The sequence below is a fragment of the Gossypium raimondii genome, chromosome 5 (assembly GCF_025698545.1).
Source record: "Gossypium raimondii isolate GPD5lz chromosome 5, ASM2569854v1, whole genome shotgun sequence".
In the NCBI taxonomy this organism is placed as follows: Eukaryota; Viridiplantae; Streptophyta; class Magnoliopsida; order Malvales; family Malvaceae; genus Gossypium; species Gossypium raimondii.
In genome coordinates this window covers 26,644,722-26,657,983 of record NC_068569.1, presented here as the reverse complement: position 1 = coordinate 26,657,983, position 13,262 = coordinate 26,644,722, and the positions used below count along the sequence as shown (strand labels likewise).

Genomic DNA, 13,262 nt, shown 5'->3' with positions numbered 1-13,262 from the left:
GTTAGCACCCTCGATACGCCCAAAATTGGTACCTTAGTTGATTATTTAATGTCTTCATGTCGAAAGCTGAAAGTTTGAAAAGATTTAAAATACGATCCTCTTTTATTAATGTTGATTTTAAAATGCTTTAATTAAATAAAAAATGGAAAATGCCTCCTTATCTCGAAGTAACAAGACATCACACCCAGTAAGTTAGGACCCAACATCTCATATTTTGAGAGTAAATTTGCATTTCACTTTTTATTTAAACCTCATTTATTTTAATTTTAAAAGGATATTCGGTTACTTAGAATCAACGAAAAAATCGAAGCCCAGTAAGTTAGGTTACGATTTCTCGAATTTTCTAAATATAGAATATTACCTTTATTTTTGAAATTTTATGTGTTTGGAAATTTAAAAGGATATTTTGCTAGTTAGTTTTAACGAGAAAATCGAAACCCAGTAAGTTAGGGTACAATTTCTCGAAATTCCAAAATGTAAAATATTGCCTTATTTAGCAAAATTCCATTCCGAATAATAGCGGGTAATCTATTTGAAGATAAGCATTTATTTTGTTTGGAATAAAATAAAGTAACCTAAGTTGGATGACTATGTCGGAGTTTAATCTACAATATGATGACGTGAAATAACAATATAATAATAAACATGGAATAATGATACATGGATAATTACACAAATGTATGACAATAATATGAAAATACGAGTAAACTAATTATGGTACACAGAATGACAATACAGACTCAAACATTATTTGAATACTAGGATTAATAATCAAAGATGAATAAATTAAATAACATATATAACAGTTTCAAAAATGAGTGGTATAGAGCAAATTAAAATAAATAAAATGTAGAGCAAATTTAAAATAATAATAAATGAGTCTTGAATAAATAATATAAAAAGTAAAAAAAACAACTATATGCGAAACAATTTAAAATATTATATATGAGAAATTTTAAAATAAATAATAACATGTATGTACATATGAAAGCATAAAATAAGGAATATATAAAAATCTTGAAATGGATAATAAATAAGTTAAAATAAATAGTAAAGTAAAAAAATACAAAACAGTTTTAAAGTAATTAACATATACAAAACATTTTAACATAAGATAATATATATATATAGCACCTAAGATAAATAGCTAAGAAACCTTTTTACAATATCCTATAAAAGTTTAAAATAAATAAGTAAAGGAATTTGAAAATACTAATAAAACCAGAAATGAGAAGAGATAATATATGTATATATTTTTAAATGTATAAAATAAAACAGTTTCGGAAATAAATAATATAGGGAAGTTCAAAAATAAATAGCCTAGGAACAGTGGGCGTGATTGAAATCAGAATGAAATTAAAGGGGATAATCAAAAATTGAAAGATGGAGCAAGGGACTGATTCGTCACATGCTGAAAGTATCAAGGGGCGAAAGAATAAATGCCCGAAGTCCTTTATGCTGTGCGTTTTGACATGGGTCTGAACGAAATAAGAAACAAATTATGCGGATAAATTAAAAAGGAAAGAAAGTTAAAAATGGACTGGATTAAAAGCACGAAAAATGCAGAGAGACTATCCGCAAAATAACCCCAAAGAACCAAACATGCAGATTCCCCCCCCCCAAAACGACGTTGTTTTCCTTCAACACGTGAAATTGAGACAAAAAGAAAAAGACAAAAACACGTGAAATTAAAGCAGGCTTTTTTTATTCACCATCTTTCGTAACTTTCACAAATCCTTTTTCACGTGAAATTGAAAAGACAAAAAAAAGCTTTCATTATTTGAGACCATCAACATGTGAGATGTTGGGTTTTTTAGATTATTTTTTAAAATTTTGTCGAGAGGTAAAATAAGATTATAGAGTGATATTATTAAGAATTTGAGTACTTAAACAATGAAGCATTTGACTGAGATAATTTTTTTGTTGAGCAAAAATATTTTATTAAAGATAAACTTAAATTAAAAAGAAAACTAAAGCCTCAATCATTTGAGACATAGTCATTAATTGATTATGATAGAATAAAATAGAAGTATTTGTATTGATGCAAAGTCAATGAATTAGTAACTACGATAATTAGATGAGATGATAATAGTCTTTCATACATTAACCATTGATTAAGAGTTCGATTCTTGTCAAACATCTTTAAAACCCGTGACTCCGCAACAACCCAAATACTAATAAACTAATCTTCAGAAATGTTGTTGTTTTCAGTTATTTAACCATTAGAAGACGTAATTAGACTAATAAATAGATATAAAAAAAAAACCATTATTACCGCACCTGTGATTTTTGAGCAAGAATAGTATATATATTATACTGATTGTTCTAAATCATTGCAATTACAATATTATGGAGAGCAAGGAAAGTAGCCTGGGAACACCTTCTGCTGCAGCATCTAATGCAGATGATCTAGGTTTAACCCAATTCCAAGGCTTTTGGATCCCTTCTCGGAGTGTTCCCACTTCATCCATAATCGCATTTCAGAAAAATTTCCAGGCTCTTGATGATGATATCATTGTTGTATCTAAGCCCAAATCTGGCACCACTTGGCTGAAAGCTTTGGTGTTTTCCATCGTCAACCGCCATCATTATACGTTCTCAAACACCCCCTTGAACTCTACAAATCCTCATCTACTGGTTCCTTATTTGGATATCCATCTTTACAAAAAAAATCCTAATCCTGATCTCTCTACAATATCCTCTCCAAGGTTGTTTTCTACTCATCTCCCGTATCCAATGTTAGCCGATTCCATCAAACGTTCAAATTGTCGGATTGTTTACATAATCCGTAATCCATTTGACATCATTGTCTCACTTTGGCACTTTCTTAGATTTATGGATGATCAGTCAGTGGAAGACCATTTTGAGATGTTTTGTAGAGGTGAAGAAGGGTATGGACCCTTTTGGGACCATGCTTTAGGGTACTGGAACATGAGCTTGGAGAAGCCATCGAATGTATTGTTCTTGAGATATGAAGAGCTGAAGGAAGATCCAGTGGCTCAAACAAAGAGATTGGCTGCATTCTTAGGATTTCCTTTCTCTATCGAAGAAGAGAAAACAGGTATGGTTAATCAAATTGTTGATTTTTGCAGTTTCAACAATTTGAAAGATTTGGAAGTCAACAAAACTGGGAAGAACCCAGGATCTATAATACCTAATAATAAGTTATTTTTTAGGAGTGGGAAAGTGGGTGATTATGTTAATCATCTCTCTCCTACTGCTGTAGAACGTTTAAGTAATATTTTGGAAGAGAAATTAAGTGGATCTGGTTTAACTTTCAAGTAAGTTGCTAATAATATTTGTTTATGTTATGTTCAATATTTCCTTTCTCTGTAAACTTGTTATCTCTACCTTTTGTTTGCTGTAATAAAATTATATTTTCACCTTGAATTTTTTTAATAAAGTTGATGAACCGATGGTCTATCTCTCATACATACCTAAATGTGTGTAGGTAAACGAATCGGAAGGTTAGACTATCCGTCTAATCTGGTAGACCCATTTCACTTAAATCATGTTTTAGTTAAACCTTTTAATAAGTTGATTTAATTTAACTAATTATTATTTAACAATTAAAAATAGAATTTTTGTTGAATTTAACTCAAAAGTCTATAATATGTAGCAATATTTTTAATTATATTTATCATCTATGAGTAGAAAATATTCAAATTCAAACCTAAGCAAAGATTTGAAATTTAAGTAAATGGTAGAGTCATGGACAATTCTACATGTTTGTGACGAATTTAGCATATAACTAATTTATACATGGATTCATCACATAACTTATGTCGGAATTGAATTGAGCTTGAAATTCAATAATTTTATAACTAGGATGCATTCCGTGAATTTATATAATTACGAAATAATTGTTGTACCAATTGGATAATTTATAATTATGAATTAAAACATTCATCACCCATTAATCCCAACATTTTACCAAGATTTCAAGCCTCCTTACACGTTGAGATATGAGCTTCAGAGCTGGACGTTTCTTTTGTTTTGGGATTTAGCTCGTGTATTTATGTAATGTTTTTATCAACTTTCTTCGAATGGCTGAGTAAATATACAAATATATATTAAATTTATTTTAAAAATATTTTTATAATTTCATATTTGAGTCGGTGTGGATTAAGGGTCAGATCAATTAAATAATGTTAATGTACATGAGTTTCCTTTTGAGGACGTGAGGCGAGTGAGTATAGAGGAGAGAAAATAGGGAAGAAATGAAGAAGGGTTGGTGATACGGTGCTTAACCCACACATTTTATGGTTTATTCTAATTAATTTTGAATATGGATGGTAGTAATTTTGGTATTTTATTGATTATTTTATATGTAAGTGTAACACATGTCTAAAATGTTAAAATATAAGTTAAAAAGTGAATTTATCATGAAATTAAAAAGTGGCCTATAAGCATTTTAAAATTTAAAATTATTTGCGACTTACATATTTTGAGCGATTAATAATTTAAAGATTCAACTATTGAATTTATTGATATAATTTTACTTTTAATGCATGTAAATTTCAAGCTAATCTAATTCTCTATCATTATATCAATCTAAATTTTTTTGTATATATTATCATTTATTGAGCAGTTGAAAGTTTTTATATAAAATAAATAATTAGAAATTTTTAATTTACATCAAACTTGACATGTATAATCTATACAATGAAATATGAAATATAAAATATGACGGTTAAATCATTAAAATAGTAATTTTATAAAAATATATGAAAGAAGTAAAATTATAGAGTTAAAAGATTAATTAGGATTAAAATTATCTTAGAGAGTTTGTTTTCTACATTTCAGACTTGTTTTTATTTTTAGAATTATTTATTAATATATATATTTTTTTTCGCGATGAAAGGAGCGGCAGAACTATTTCATTAGCTTTTATTAAGTATATTTTGATATATTCATTTATTCATATTATGTTGATTTTGCATATTTGGGTTTATCTCATGTATTTAATTTATTCAATGTTGTACTAATTTTAAGGGATTAATCAATATTATTTTAAAAAGGTTATACCATTGACATATACTCAAGCGCTTTTGATTTTTTTTTTCAGCCAAAATAATTTTTAAAGATGAAATTAAGAGTGTTCACAGTTCGATTAAAATTGAATTAACCGACTGAATCAATCAAAATCGGTTAATTGGTCAGTGGCCGAATTTAGTTTGATTGGAGATTGGTTAATGATTTTTTGGAATTATAATTATCGATTAATTTGGTTCGAAATCAGTAAATTAACCGAATTGACATCACGTTTAGTTGAGGTGAATGAAATAGGGCTGTAATGAAATAGAGTTGTAATCAGTAATTTAATTGTCTGGTTCAATAGAATGAAATAGAGCTCTACTAGTATTCTTGTGTTTGGTTGAATAGAATAAATGTTTTAATAGCATAAGGAAAGAGACTTAAATGACCAGAGTGCCCTTAGCAAAATTTTTTTAAATAAATAATTATTGTTATTAAAGTTTAATAGGATTATTATTAAATATAATTTAATGAAAAATAATAAAAATAATTTAATCATATTTAATATAATTAGTTTAATATCAGTAAAAATTTATTATTAAATATTTATAATAAATATAAATTATTTAATAAAAGATATTAGACGTGAATAATAATTTACTAAAGTAAATTTTCTATATGTTATTTACTTTATATCAAATATAATATAAATCATATTTAATATTATTTAAAATATTTGTAGATAAGTTCGAAAAAATTATTTTTAGATTTTCATTGAAAATAATTTTAAATATAATTTATTGAAAATTTATATTTTTGAAAATATATAAGTAAAAGCCTTTTTTAATCAGTCTCTCTAGATTTTTCCCCTTTCTCAACCGATTCATTTTCCCTCTACTAAACGTAGAAACCCCCCCTCCCCCCCCAAAAAAAAAAATTTTAACTTCTCTCCAGTTTCTGATGAGTCCTCCACCTCCAGCCATCATGACCACCATTGTTGATCGCCATAATCTTACCCCAAAAAGTTGCCAACTTCAATCTCAATAAATCATTTTTTTAATTATTTTTTCTCTAAAAATCACCAAAACAGTATAAATCTACAAAAGAAATTGACAAAAATCCAATTAAATCCATGTTGGCTGCCACTCCAAATGCTCCGGTTTGTTTATATCTTCTACCTCCTTTTCTCCTCTTTCACTTTTGTAATTTTGAGCATCCAAAACTTTTTAAATGCATAACCAAAATCTTGGGAGAGAGAAATTATGGATTATTTTTATTTGTATTTTGATTTATATGAAATTTTGTGGTTTGTCGTATTTTTCAATTATGGATTATTTTCGGTTTGGTATTTTGTTAAAATTTGAGTTTTGTGAACGATGGTATCGTGGGTATTTCGGGAATAAATTTTTTGAGGCTATTCCTTGTGGTATTGAATATGCTATTCTTAAGGGTGAGCTCTGAATAACTATTGCAACCGTAATGAATCAACCCTGAATAGATTAGCTATTCGTCTCAATCAAAGGTATTGTAAACAATTTGATTGAGATCTCAACAAAAATAATTTATTAAAGATGACCTTAAATTAAAAAGAAAATTAATGCCTCAGACGTAGTCATTAATTTATTATGATATTCGAGTGTTATAAAATAATCAATTTTGTAGTGATCCAAAGTCAATGACTTAATTGCGCCTCCACCAAAACTTCCACAAAACCCCAAATGCTAATAAACTAATCTTCAATAGTGTTGTGTTTTCCAGTTATTTAACCATTGGAAGACGTAATTAAACTAATAAATAGATATAAAAAACACCCATTATTACATATATTGATTGTTCTGAATCATTGGAATTGCAATATTATGGAGATCACGGAAAGTAGCCTGGGATCATTCTCCCCAGATATCTCACTTTCTGCTGCGCCATCTTATGCATATGCGCTAGGTTTAACCCAATTCCAAGGCTTTTGGATCCCTTCTCGGCATGTTCCCACTTCATCCATAATCTCATTTCAGAAATATTTCCAAGCTCTTGATGAAGATATCATTGTTGTCTCTAAGCCCAAAGCTGGCACCACTTGGCTCAAAGCTTTGGTGTTTACAATTGTCAACTCTGCAAATTCACATCAACTGATTTCATTTTTTGATGTTGATCTTTACAAGGAAAATTCTAATCCTGATCTCTTTAAAATTCCATCCCCAAGGTTGTTTTCTACTCATCTCCCGTATTCAATGCTAGCCGATTCCATCAAACGTTCAAATTGTCGGATTGTTTATATAACCCGTAATCCGTTTGACATCATTGTCTCACTTAGGCACTTTTTTAGATTCATAGTTTAATGAATCAATATTTATAAAAACATTTTATATCATAACCTAATTTCTAGTAATCTGAAACTTGTTATGTCTTATGTTACTATATTTTTTTATTAAAAATCATCCGTTTAGATACTTCAAAATTTGATCCAAGTATAATGTTACTATTTGTAAAAATAATATTTATCATTGTTATAAAAGAATATTTAACTATAAAAATTAAAATAATTATCATTTTATCTATTAAATAATTTAAATTGATTATATAATTTATTAAAATATTTATAATAAAATATTGGAAGATACATTTTAATATTTTATTAAATTAATTTATCAATTCACATATTTTAATAATTTTATAAAAGTAAAATAATTTAAAAACTTCTATTATATATGTATTCTAATCTGATGTCATTAATAATCATTTTTTATTCTCACATCACCGCTACAGCTGCGTTTGAATCCAAACACACACTCCACCATTGTTTCTAATCTCACTGCTACAATATCCAATCTCACCGCAACAGTAACTAATCTCATCGCCACCGCTGTTTTTAACCTCACCGGAGGTAAACACACCGTCCATCCAAACTAATGCATCAGATGATGAAGATGTGAGAGTTTGGTCACCTTTAGCCCCTTCCTAAAAACCCATTTCTTAATGCATCAGATGATGAACATGTGAGAGTCTGGTCACCTTCCCATCGATCTGTTTTATCTTCCACAGAAACCACCAGTCCCACACACACTGAGTGTTGTCAGAGTCTTTGCTTCCTTCCTTTCTTCCGATCTTAGTTCACAAAATCTTTCTACCCAAGAACCATACCCACCTCATCTGTCAAAATTTAGGAGGTAATCTAAATCAGGGGGATTTCCTCCACCCAGTATCATGGTGAGTCAAAGTGTCGCCCCCAAACTGCTAGTTCGTGCGCCACAGCATTTGCTTCTCGGGAGATATGCCTAAAAGATAAGTGATTAAACCTTGGAGTTTTGCGTTTTATTTCATTTCCGATACTGCCAATAATCAATCTATCATTTTTCCTCTAATTTGATTTTTTAATCACTGTTAAGGCGTCTCCTTCGATACCGACTTCTCTAGATCCCAAGTCTTCCGCAAAGTTTACTGCCCGCAAACAAGCGATGGTTTCAGCAGTGGCCGGGTCGCTCACATTATCCCACGGGTAAATGCATGAGCCCATGGCCACACCTGCTTCATTTCTAATAATAATGCCTGCTACTGCTTTTTTCAATTGATTTAAATAGGAAGCGTCAAAGTTTACTTTAACCTAACCTCCTTCTGAGGGCACCCAGTGCTTCCCTTCTGTAATGGTATTAATTTCTAAAAATGTTTCCAGTTGATTGCTTTCTGTTCTATATGCTATAATGAAACCCATCACATCTTGTATTATTTCCCTGATGCCTTCATGGTAAACTCTATTCTGGTTGTACCATATAGCCCAGAGGGTAATAGCCAACTTCGTGCACTATTCTGAACTATTATTATTGAAAACTTACACTAACCATTCTTTCCAATCTTGTTACATGTCGTTACTAGAGGGTGTTAAACCAATTTCGTCAAGTACCTACCTTGTGAATTTACAGTCCCGGAAAAGATGTGCAACCGTTTCGTCAACCTCATTACAAACTGGACAGAGTGCTTCAACTTTAATCTTCTACGCACTAGATTTACTAATAGTGGTAGATAGTTGTTTGTAATTCTTCATAGGTTAATCTTAATTTTGCTGGGTATTTTGAGTTGCCATATCTTTGTAAAATAATGGCTTCTATCATTTGTTTGAGTTGTATTGTTGTGTCTTTGAGAGCTTTGCCCCTTTGTAACGAGCCATTTGTACCCCCTTTCACTGTGTACACTCTGAAACTGTCTCATCTCCACACTACTTCATCCTTTTGCATAGGATTTACCAATTGATGCCTAGAACACTTTCAACTTGATCTTCTTGGAGTAAATCTCTGATCACATCCTCTTTCTATTAAAAATATTTCATTGTTTATCAAATTTGCTACTATAGTAAATATTATATCAATGTTCTAATTTTCTATTATGTTGTTTCTAGGTTTTGGAATCCATATGTCATTCCAAAGGTTCACCAACTTTCCGTTTCAAATTCTCCATCTCAAGCCTTTTTCTAAAAGGCTTTAGGCACCCCAAATGTTTCCCTAGGTAAAATAAGGGTAAGACCCTAATCTTGCACTCATAAATTCTCCTTACGGATAGTATTTAGCTTTCAAAACTCGAGCAAGCAAACAATCAAGATTGATAATTAGTTTCTGGTGTGTCGTTGAAAGCACCAAAAATAACCTATCCCTATGAAATAACGAAAAGATATAAGGGAAGTATGGTTAAATCCTCAGGGACTAGATTGCTACAACTTCTTATTCTTCGAAAACCTGGGCATAGTCGTGCCCAAGAAAAACAGCGTACTTGGGAAAAAAATAAAATAAAACAAAATTAAAAATGTGGATGAGTCGAAATTAAATAAATTGAAATTGTAATTGTAAAAATAAACAGTGTTGAGAAAAAGAGGTTTTTCGATTGAGGGATTCTAGCCTCCGGTTATCTCGATCCCCCTTGGGTTCAATCCTAGGCTTTTAGGTGATTATTATCATGACAAAATAAGCTAGTTATAGTGGAAGAGGATGCCTACGACCACTAGCTCCACTTAGATTTTAGCCTTATTATTTAAAGGAACTTGACTCTAACCAACCGTCACTTTTGTGGGACCGTCTTACACTAGATCATCATTTCTCAATGGTGAATGCCACGCCATTTTGTCTCTTGGGCTCAACAACCACTGATGCAGTAAGTTAGCGAACCGACTGTGCAACCTTCCCAAAACATACAAAGTAGTCGTCTTTGTACAAGATGAAAAGATCACTTTTGGGATGATATGGACAGAAACATCATTCCCATAATGCGGAGAATGTAACAGCCCGATTTAGACCCTAGTCAGACAGTGGTTTCGGGACCACAAATCTGAGTCAAAAAATATTTTAATATTATTTTTCGTGCTTATAGTATGTGAATTGACATGTATGAAATTTTCGTAATTTAATTTATCCGTTTGTGTGCTTAATTTGTGAAAAGGGCTAAATTGTATAAAAAGTAAAAGTGGCATTCTCATTGTTAATATGCTAATTTGTTATGATTTGATTTACGGGAAGTCCTTAAAAGGTTTACATGTCATTATAAGGTTAGTGGAAATTTATGTCCATGATTTAAGTGATTTTTATTAAGACTTAATTAAGGTTAAAATAGTAAATGGTATATTAATAAGAAATAAATAAAACAAATCAATAAGTTATGGGTGTTCATCTGTTATGGCCTAATGTAAGAAAAAAACGAAGCCATTTACTTTGTTTAAGGGTTTGGCACTTTGAAGTTAAATTTGAGGTATGAATTTTGTTCGATTTTTGATAATTTTTACGTTTTTGAGATCATTGCTTCGTGTTTTAGCTAGCCCATGCTTGAATTTTCTGATTAGATGATGAATTTGAGATTTGCCATTATTGATAGCTTGATGATTTTTGTGTTTGATGATGAAAAATAAATATATGTTGTTAGATTATTATGTTTAATTAAGTAATTTTGATAAAATGTGTATTAAAGATTAAATTGTGAAATTTGTAAACTTAGGGGTCAAAATGTGAAATAAATGAAATAAATGGGCTGTTAGGGACCTAAGGAGAATTCGGCCTAACATGGGTTTAGTGAAATTTTGAATATTTTGTGTTATTTTAAAATATGGACTAAATTGAGAAAATATTAAATGTTAAAGGGCTAAAGTGAAAAATGCTCAAATTATGTATTTTTAAATGAATTTGAGTGAATATGTTATTAAACAAGTCAAATTTGAATTAATTTAGATCAAGAGAGAAAGAAATCAAATTTGGATCGGGGGAAGTTGAAAGTTGTCGAATAGCCATTCCGATCCGTTCGTCTCCGTACAAGGTAAGTTCATAAGTAAATAAATGTTGTAAACTTTGAATGTATATGTTTTAAATATTCCGAATTGGAATGTATATATATTTTACATATTGTCAAATTGTTATAAGCATGGTGTGACTTGTATCGAGCTCGAATCGATCGAATTACGACATCCAAAAGCCCAGTACAAACCATAGGAATAGTTAGGATACATATGTCATGACATAGGATTCCGGTATGAGATTTTGTGTAAGACTACGTCTAGGACGTTAGCATCGATTTGAGACTTTCATGTAAGACCACGTCTGGGACGTTGTCATTGATTTGAGACTTTCGTGTAAGACCCTATCTGAGACAGTTGCATCGATATTTGATTACATGTAAGGCCACATCTAAGACGTTGGCATTGTACAAACTTTATGAACTATCCAAGTATCCTTATTGATTCGGAACGGTTCAATAGGCAATGTCAAGATGAGACCGAATGTGAATTTAAGTTAAATAACTCAGGTACGTATAAGGTTTAAATGTTCATGAAAGTAAAGGTAAGTAAAGTACTTACATGATTATATGAATTTGAAAGCATGATAAATGTATATGTGCTAAAGATTTGCTTGATTGGCCTTGTTAAATTGAATTATGTATGTTATTGAAATAATTTATTTGCTTATAACTTACTAAGCTTTCTAAGCTTACTTTGTGTGTTCTTTCAGTGTTTTATAGATTTTGGAAGAGAGTTACGAGCTCGGAGATCGTCAAGGAAATCCGTCACACTATCGAACGTTATTTCAGTATTTTAAAAGCTTGAAACTTTGAACATATGGCATGTATAGGCTAGCATTTGCCTTGGTTGGTTTTCAAATTTGTATATATTTAGCCTTGCAAAAATGGCTCAATCTTAATGCTAATGTTCTAATGTTTAAGTAATTTTGGTCATGATATATATGTGTAGTAATATTGATATACGGATGTGTTTTGATTGTGGATTGTTAATGATGTTTAGGTTTATGCATTTTCGATCATGGTATATGTTATGTAGAGTTTTTACTATATGATTTCGGTATGAAGCAAAGATAGATATGTAAGTGGCTTATGATTAGCTCACTTAGGTATTTGCTTATTACTTGAGTTTATTATGAAGAAAGGTTCCATTATATATGTGCTTGTAATGTTTTGAAATATAATTAAGTAATGGGTGATGAAAAGCTTGGTCTATAATCAGTTTTGAAAGTAGCTCACGTTAAAAGTGTGTTTTTGGTATAAGAATCATAGGTTAAAAAATGTTATGTCATTATTTTGGATTGATTTTTAGGTGCGAATGGTGATGGTAAATTATGGATATATTTTATGGTAGCTTGGTTTGGTCATATGAGTTTGAATTTGTGGACCGAATATATGAATATTGAAACGGTTGAATATATGTTATTTGGTTGGTCATAGAACATGTGAATTTGGGATACTTATGATATGATCATTTATGATTTGGCTATTTTGATTCGGTTTGCAATGACAAGTATATACATATATTATGTTTGAATGTTTGGTATCGTAAGTTCGGTTGTTAAATGATAAGTAATGAATATGTTTCATGATTGTTTTGGTACGAATCTAAATGGTAAAAGATGATTATGATTTAGGTATGTTTTGGATAGTTTAAATGGTTAGTAAGAGTATCAAGATAATGTTAATATTAAAATTAGTATGCGCATAAATTCAGTTTTGATATGTGGTTTATTTTGGTAAGCTTATGATCTTTATAGTAGTGTGATCGAATTAATGACTAGATAATAGGATGAAATATGAAGTTAGGTGTAATATAAACATATATATATGAGAATTACGTGTGCAAGGGAATGTTAAATGTGTTCACTAGATTAATGTGTCTATTTTGTTTTTAGGGTAAGATCGCATTATACATATTTATATACATCAATAGTATGTTTGGCGAGTTGTAATGTTACTAAAGTCACATATGTGATTGCATAATAATTATTGTAATATGGTTCGTATGGCTTTATTATGTGCTT

The 13,262-nt window shown here is 30.2% G+C and overlaps 2 protein-coding genes across 2 annotated transcripts; both read left to right on the top strand.

Moving 5' to 3' along the window:
• The first annotated feature begins 2,324 nt into the window (after window positions 1-2,324).
• LOC105771036 (cytosolic sulfotransferase 15-like) lies at window positions 2,325-3,390 on the top strand. The gene has a single exon (XM_052630764.1). It carries the CDS (start codon window positions 2,350-2,352, stop codon window positions 3,283-3,285), a length of 936 nt encoding a protein of 311 aa, XP_052486724.1. The 5' UTR covers window positions 2,325-2,349; the 3' UTR covers window positions 3,286-3,390.
• A 3,446-nt stretch (window positions 3,391-6,836) lies between these two features.
• On the top strand, window positions 6,837-9,440 carry LOC105766920 (cytosolic sulfotransferase 15-like). Its single transcript, XM_012586463.2, has 2 exons — window positions 6,837-7,177; window positions 9,365-9,440. Exons 1-2 carry the CDS (start codon window positions 6,837-6,839, stop codon window positions 9,438-9,440), a joined length of 417 nt encoding a protein of 138 aa, XP_012441917.2.
• Window positions 9,441-13,262: the final 3,822 nt, after the last annotated feature.

What these genes read in the sequence shown, in the direction of transcription:
- LOC105771036 (XM_052630764.1), top strand. Translation starts at nt 2,350, where the DNA reads ATGGAGAGCAAGGAAAGTAGCCTGGGAACACCTTCTGCTGCAGCATCT.
- LOC105766920 (XM_012586463.2), top strand. Translation starts at nt 6,837, where the DNA reads ATGGAGATCACGGAAAGTAGCCTGGGATCATTCTCCCCAGATATCTCA. An exon ending in TTTAAAATTCCATCCCCAAG is followed by an intron (nt 7,178 to 9,364) that starts GTTGTTTTCTAC and finishes TGTTGTTTCTAG; the next exon opens with GTTTTGGAATCCATATGTCA.